General features: G+C 34.7%; 1 protein-coding gene across 1 annotated transcript in view; it reads left to right on the top strand.

Moving 5' to 3' along the window:
* Window positions 1–8,558, top strand: part of LOC137645461 (myoneurin-like) — a 153,451-nt gene that overhangs the window by 78,485 nt on the left and 66,408 nt on the right. The window contains exon 5 of the mRNA XM_068378266.1: window positions 6,384–6,532. Coding sequence (XP_068234367.1) covers window positions 6,384–6,532 — 149 coding nt within the window. The remainder of the gene's footprint in view (window positions 1–6,383; window positions 6,533–8,558) is intronic.

Below are 8,558 nucleotides of genomic sequence, written 5' to 3'. Positions count from 1 at the left end.
ATGCTCTTCGAGCGAATAAAGAAGCAGCGGCAGCAACTTCCGATCACAATGTTCTTCCAGCCTCGCAAAAAAGAGCCAGTTCCTCTTGCTATTACGCCTTCAGAAGAAATTGAAGAAGTTTCCCAGGAAGAAGTTGAAGAGGTGTCTCAGGAAAAGACACCTCCGTCTGAAGAGACATAAAATACTATCATTGGCTGCACAGTAGAAGACATCATCAGCTTCATCATCATCATTTCTACTGTACAGCAAATTCATCGCCATCATCATTCAAGTTTTTCTTGAACTTCTTTCGTGGTGAGTACAGTAACAATCTTTATTTTTTACTTTAATATTATAACATTTTAATATTCGTGCCTGTTTTAGTTTAGTATGCATTAAGTTAAAGAGAAGGTTTTAAAAGTCTGAAGAGTATACATGTTGTAACCTATCATATTTTTTTTGTTTAAAATTTACATTTACGTACGTAAAACAATATCTCTCTCTCTCTCTCTCTCTCTCTCTCTCTCTCTCTCTCTCTCTCTCTCTCTCTCTCTCTCTCGTAAATTGTTTTCCTGCTTTGCTACGTACAGTATGTACTGTATGATTTTATATAGATACGGTAAATAATATTTGTAATAACATATTTTCTAAAAGCTTTTACTGTAATATCATTATTTATCACTTTCATCATGCGCGTTAAATGCCTTCTTTGTTTACTGAGTGTACTTTATGACACCGTCGTTTCAGGCGGCGTCATAAAGAAAAACATTTCATTTGGAAGTCCTAAGAAAAATTAAGTAAAACATTGATAATAACAAAATCAACATACTGTACTGAATAATCAATATAATCGATACAAAAACTAACCTATACACAGATGTGTAAATGCGTTTGTTTCTTCATTATGATCAGAGGTAAACGTAAACAAAACATTGGTTGCCATTTTTTATCGTGCTTTTTGGCGTGTTTAGAAAACGCATGATATAAAATCGCCTTTAATATTTGTGCCTGTTTTAGTTTAGGGTACTGTAGTACATGCATTAAGTGTTCTGTACATTAAAGGGTAGTTTGTTAACAGTACTACGTTTTAAAAGTCTGAATATACAGTACATGTTAAATAAATAGGTAAATATGGTGTCACTACTTCGCAGATTTTCACCTATCGCGGTCGGGTCTGGAACCTATCTACCGCGATAAACGAGGGCTCACTGTATATATATGTATATATATATATATATATATATATATATATATATATATATATATATATATATATATATATATATATATATATATATATATATATATATATATATATATATACATACATATATATGCATATGTATAGACACACACACACACACACATATATATATATATATATATATATATATATATATATATATATATATATATATATATATAATATATGTATATATGTACACATATGTAGATATGTATATATATATATATATATATATATATATATATATATATATATATATATATATATATATATATACATACATACATACATACATACATACATACATATATATATATATATATATATATATATATATATATATATATATATATATATATATATATATATACATATATGTACATATATACATATATATACATATATATACATATATATATATATATATATATATATATATATATATATATATATATATATATATATATATATATATATATATATATATATATATATAGTGGAACCTCTACATACGAATTTAATCCGTTCCAGAACCAACTTCGGATGTAGAAAATGTTCGGATGTCGAAACGAATCTTCCCATAAGAATATATTGAAATAGGATTAATCCGTGATTGAGCCCAAAAACCTATGATGACTTCTTAATAAACTACTACACATAATTTTCCCATGAGAATAATGAACACTAAATTAGATAATAGACATGTAAATAAGAAGAATAGACATGTAAATAAGAAGAATTAGCAAAAAATGATAAATAAGAAATGGGTTTTTAGCGTCACTTCACCTTAGAAACTCCAGCGCAGGTGTTGTTAGTCTTGCTACGCAGAGAGGAGACGGACGGGCGGCGAGGAGGTAGAGAGGTTAACTACGATAAACGTACACTACCGTAACTTATTCTAACTTACACTAAGTTAACTTTAACATAACTTAGCTTATTTTTTTTTTATTTTTATATTTTATATTTTTTTTTACATTTTCTTTTTTTCTTTTTGATGATCACGTAATTTTAATCACTTTCACTCTCTACACTTGAAATTGACTGAATTTCTTTCGCTTCACTCTTTTCCGTTTTTTTTTTTATTCACTTTCTTCCGCTTCACTCTTTGCCATTTTCTTCAAATCACTTACATCCTCTTCATCATGAGTTCGCTTCGCAGTTTATTTTAAAGAAATTATCGATAGATAATTGCTTGGTACGGCTTTTCAGAATTTTTCGAAAGTGAGTTAGGCAAACATCATCGAATTGAGAAACTACACGACAAACCTGCAATTTCTTTGGATGGTATTTGTCGATGAAGTCGACCACGTCTTGATATTTTCCTAACACCTCTTTTATATGCGCCGAACCTAACACATGTTCTACCTCCTCACTCCCTTCCTCGTCATCACTCATGTGCTCAAACATAGCATGGAGTTCCTTGAGCTCATCCGTGGTAAGTTCGTCGTGATGTTCGTCGACGATTTCCGTAACGTCATCTGCGTCGACCTCCAGACCCATGGACTTGCCAAGGGAGACGATTTCCTCTACGGCTTCCGCTGCACCGACCACGGGATCAGGTTCGGGGTCAAAACCCTCGAAATCTCGGGTAGAAACTGCATCAGGCCACAGCCTCTTCCAGGCAGAATTGAGGGTCCGTCGAGTTAATCCCACCCAAGCCTGATCTATGATCTTCAAGCAGTGCACGATGTTGAAGTGGCCCCTCCAAAATTCATGCAAAGTTAAGTTGGTGCTTTGCATGACATTAAAGCACTGCTTAAATGAGTGCTTGGTGTACAGCTTCTTAAAATTAGAGATGACTTGCTGGTCCATGGGCTGGAGGATAGAGGTGGTATTCGGTGGAAGATACAGCACCTTTATGAACTTGAATTCATCGAAGATATCATCTTCAAGTCCGGGGGGGTGAGCGAGTGCACTGTCAAGGCACAGCAGGCACTTTAAAGGCAATTTCTGTTCATGAAGATACATCTTCACAGAAGGGCCGAAAACTTGGTTAACCCATTGCACAAAGAATTGCCTAGTGACCCAGGCCTTCGAGTTGGATCGCCAGAAAACATGAAGCTGATCCTTATCGACGTTGTGTGCTTTAAAGGCCCTAGGGTTCTCTGAATGGTAAACCAGTAAGGGCTTGACTTTAAAGTCCCCGCTAGCGTTGGCACATAGGGCAAGAGTCAACCGATCCTTCATTGGCTTATGCCCAGGCAATTTCTTCTCTTCGGCAGTGATGTAGGTTTGACTCGGCATCTTCTTCCAAAACAGCCCGGTTTCATTACAATTAAACACCTGCTGCTCTACGTAGCCTTCTTCCTGCACGATCTTTTCGAAGTTCTTGACAAAGTCAGCTGCAGCCTTTGTGTCCGCACTAGCAGCCTCTCCGTGGCGAACAACTGAATGAATCCCGGACCGTTTCTTAAATTTCTCGAACCAGCCACGAGATGCCTTGAAATCATCTGAGGAAGGCTCGGTTGAACTCTCCCCAGCATCACCCCCAGAGCTCTCCTCCTTCAAGTCCGTAAAGATGGCGTGCGCCTTCTCGCAGATGACGGTCTCGGTGATGGTGTCACCAACGATCTCTCTATCCTTAATCCACACTAGTAGAAGTCGTTCCATCTCTTCTATGAGAGGGGTACGGCGTTTGGAAATTATGGTGATCCCCTTAGAAGGTTTCACTGCTTTAATAGCTTCCTTCTGTTTAAGGATTGTCTAGATCGTCGACATATTACGGCCATACTGTTTAGCAAGTTCACTCACGCGGACGCCACGCTCATGTTTTTCAATAATTTCCTGCTTAATTTCTAAAGAAAGCATTTCCTTCCTTTTCTCACCACTACCACCACCACTGGCAAAACTAAGCCATTTAGGACCCATACTTTACGTAAATTACTGTACCGTTAAAAGATGCACGTAAAAAATCACAATTAAAACAGAATTAATAGCAGAACGCACAGTGCACAACCGCAAGAAGCCGACGAGAACAGAGGACTGACCCAAGCCCCGCTAATTGAGCGTCCCTCCGAGGTCGATGTGCTGCCTTCTATCGGCGGAAATAAAAAACACTTTAGGCGCTATGAGCACCGACTATGCGTACGAGTATTGTTTACTTCGGGTGTCGAAAAAAACATTCGGGTGTAGAGTCGGACCGTGTTCAAATTGTACTTCGCGTGTCGAAAAATTTGGATACAACCGGTACGACGAAAATTGCTTACTTCGTGCGTCGAAATAAAATTCTGGTGTAGCGTAAAAAATTTGCTCGAATTTTACTTCGGATGTTGGAAAATTCGGATGTAGATACGTTCGGATGTAGAGGTTCCACTGTATATATATATATATATATATATATATATATATATATATATATATATATATATATATATATATATATATATATATATATATATATATATATATATACACATATTTTCTATATAGATATATACATATATATACATATATATATATACATTATATAAACATATATATATATATATATATATATATATATATATATATATATATATATATATATATATTTTTTTTCTATATAGATATATACATATATATACATACATATATATATATACATTATATAAACATATATATATTTATTTATATATATATATATATATATATATATATATATATATATATATATATATATATATATACATAAATATATATACGTATATACATATATATTGTATATACATATATATATATATATATATATATATATATATATATATATATATATATATATATATATACATACACATATATACATATATATACATATATATATATATATATATATATATATATATATATATATATATATATATATATATATATATATATATATATATATATACACACACACATATATACATATATATACATATATATATATATATATATATATATATATATATATATATATATAATTATGTATATATATACATATATATATATATATATATATATATATATATATATATATATATATATATACACCATGTAAAAAGTGTAAATTTGGCAAAATATATGATATATGTTCATTTCACACTTGTTAATTGAAATACAATAATGTTGGACCCTTACTCAGCATATTTAATTGAAATACAATAATTTGGGATCCTTTATTCAGCGTAACGGACGAGATGGATACATTTTTCTCAGAGAAGAAATCTTAGTTTGTAGATTTTTTAATGATGATAAGTGGCTTCTTCAGCTGAGCTACTTGTCATATATATTCTGCAAAATAAATAAACTGAACAAAGGTGAACATGAACAACATTTTTAATTCTAAAAAATTTGAGCTTTTCAAAAGAAAGCTCATGATGTGGTGTGTTCGTACTTGGGCAGGAATCACTGATATATTTTGAATTTTGTATGCTTTCATTCAAGACGGAGGTATTCGTTTCAATATACTCTAGTCAGAAGCACAGGTAACTCTACACCTGTCATTTGGTGAAAGTCAAAGGTTATTTTCGTGGGCTAACTGAGGTTCAGGCTTCTCACAAGAGGATAGAAAATTCCTTCATTGAGAATATTAAGATGAAGCTCCCAGACGCCACACAATGAAAATTACTAGGGCTCATCGCCCTATCATATGATGGTACCATCAAGACTTGATTCAGTGCAGTGCCACTATAAACCTGAGTTCAATGTATTTATGACTTCCCAATTTCTCATGGAGGAGTTATCAAAGTGTTGTTACCTTATGAAAGTGTTGTTACCTTTCGCCACCACTTACCCATGTGAGTCAGGCTTTTCAACCATGACACCACTGAAAACTAAATATAGGTCAAGATTAAGGATCGAAGATGACATGCATGTCTGTTTATCAAGAATACCTCCAAGCATTGATAATATAATTACTAGCTGTAATCAGCAAGTGCCACATTTAGTCCAGTAAAACAAACATCATTTGCAGATTAAGAAAAAGTTGATTGAGCATAAGCAAAATTTATTGTGGGTCCCCTAAAATTATAAGTGGATGTAAGGGGTCTACAAAGCTTGAAAGATTGAGAAACACTGATATAGGGGAAATGGCATCTCGCGATGTATATTTTTTAATTCTATGTTTACCTTTTTTTATGAACATATTATAAACTTGTTTTAGTCTTAAAATTGAACTCTTAAATTTGTTCTTTTGAAGGGCCAGAGGTCGAGGTCGTGGTAGAGGCAGAGGTCGAGGTCGAGGAAGAGGTCGGCCTCCAAAATACCCTAAGCCAGATGGAGGCAGTGCTTCTGCCATGGGAGTGTCCTTGGGTGAAAAATTAGGGCAACTAGTCACCAAGATACTTGGTGAGTCATCTTATCACATCTAGATAAACCAAATTACTCAATGAAGAAATAATAGAAATTTTTAACCTTGGAATCTAATAATGTAGTACTTCTCTGCTCTCCTTTTCACAGTAATTAAAAGCTGTTCCGGCACTAAATACAAAACCTTTTGCTATTTATTGGAATTATACTTTTGGCAAAGCTGAAAGACTAGCCATGAGACTTGTAGCGAGGTGTAACTACCCCACTATTAGTTAGCGGTGGTATGGGATTAGCCAGCTACCCCACATACAGACACACACCTGTGTTGTCTCTTCACTACTTTTGGCTTGGTGAGAGTAGACGTTCGTCTCTCTCTCCGTCCCCCTCTTTTTAACTGGCCTTTGACTTTTTTTCCTAAAGTTTGTACAGTACTTGTTTTCATATATATTTAAACATTCATGTAGTGTTTTTATATACAGTGAGCCCTCGCTACTTCGTGGTTCGACCATCGCGGATTCACCACTTCGCGGATTTTTTTCATAACCCATGTACATACATATATCGCGGATTTTCCGGAAATTTCGAAAATACCGCGATGTGACCGATGGTGCGAGATAAGTAAGGAAAATTGAATCATGATTGATTTTCAATATAAATTAAACTTTGAGGAGCAACAAAGATATCACTTGTTAGAGAGATAGAGAGAGGTAAGGAATGGGAGGTAGTGAAAAGTAGCCCACAGAGAGAGAGAGAGAGAGAGAGAGAGAGAGAGAGAGAGAGAGAGAGAGATGGGGGTTTAAATGTAATAAACAAAAAAATTTGATAGGTTATAACACATTGGTGCTTATGTAATATCAACTGTATACTGTAGACGGTTTGAATAAGTTAAGAAATGGTATAAACGATACTTTGTTAGTGTATTCGTACACTCTTAAGAGCGGCAGCTAGATGTCAGCTGATATAATCACAGCCAAAAGTAAAACAAAAAGAAGTCAACAATACTCGATTTTTAAAACACACCCGAAATTTAAAAATAAAAGTACACGCTTTCTTAATGTGCAATTAACTATTTAAAGAGTAGCAATTTTCTAGAATAAAATGATGTTTCCCCAAAAATAGTGGTTTGCTGATGAAATCGGATGCCGTATTTTTGGGCTCAAGCCATGGCGTCCTGATGGAAGGTTCCTTTTTGGTAGCTTCCTTGGGTAATCACTACTAGGATTTTCCCAGAGAATTAAACCACAGGTTATCACAGAATTCTAACTTCTGGAGCGAGTATCTTAAGGGTTTCCCCTTAAGACATCGTGTATCAACAGGGGACACGCATGTATAGACGTGCCACATAGCTATCTGCACCCATTCAGAGTTAACTCTTCAATATGGCGGACAGGGAGTGGCTGGGAGCTGAGCCGCAGCCAATCTAGATGTGGCGATATCGGTACTCGCGATGTAAACAGACGGACGCCATTGCTTTTGATGACGTCACGTCCATCCTCATTCCTTTACTAGTAGCTCGCTTCAATGGACGTGTTTTTCCCTTTGTGCGACTTTATCTGCTTGCATCCTTGCCATGTCTCAACCTTCAGCTTCATCTTCTTCTGGAAAGTTGAGTACAAAGGTTTAAGTATTGTTTAAATAAGCTCTGACCTTAAAGTAAATCTTACTTTTCGAGATATTTGCATATTTGTGGCAGAGCTTTGCCAAACCGGTCAGCGCCATTTTATGACGCTGCTGTTGCTTGCATACCTTATTTAGTTAGCCGCAACAGCCTTACCGGTATATAAATCACTAATCAGTACTATTAGTTATTTAGTCTTCATAGCTAGGAACTTTATATCGTGTTTTTGACGCATTAGTTTGGGTCTTCGCTGACCCCATACCAGTAGGCTTTGATTAGCCCCTAGGCCAGTGAGCCTATACCAGTGTTAATGCATGATATTTCAGTGATCCTAGTGTTAGTTATGAAGATTCTGGCATTATTTTACAATACCATTGACAGTGATGCAAGTGTTTTTCGCCTTCAGGGACCATATAGGGGGTAGGTTATCTTGAGTGCCTTGCTAAC

The sequence above is a fragment of the Palaemon carinicauda genome, chromosome 8, assembly GCF_036898095.1.
Source record: "Palaemon carinicauda isolate YSFRI2023 chromosome 8, ASM3689809v2, whole genome shotgun sequence".
NCBI lineage: Eukaryota > Metazoa > Arthropoda > Malacostraca > Decapoda > Palaemonidae > Palaemon > Palaemon carinicauda.
The sequence above is the reverse complement of the archived record's forward strand: the minus strand, read 5'-3'. Positions and strand labels throughout refer to the sequence as shown.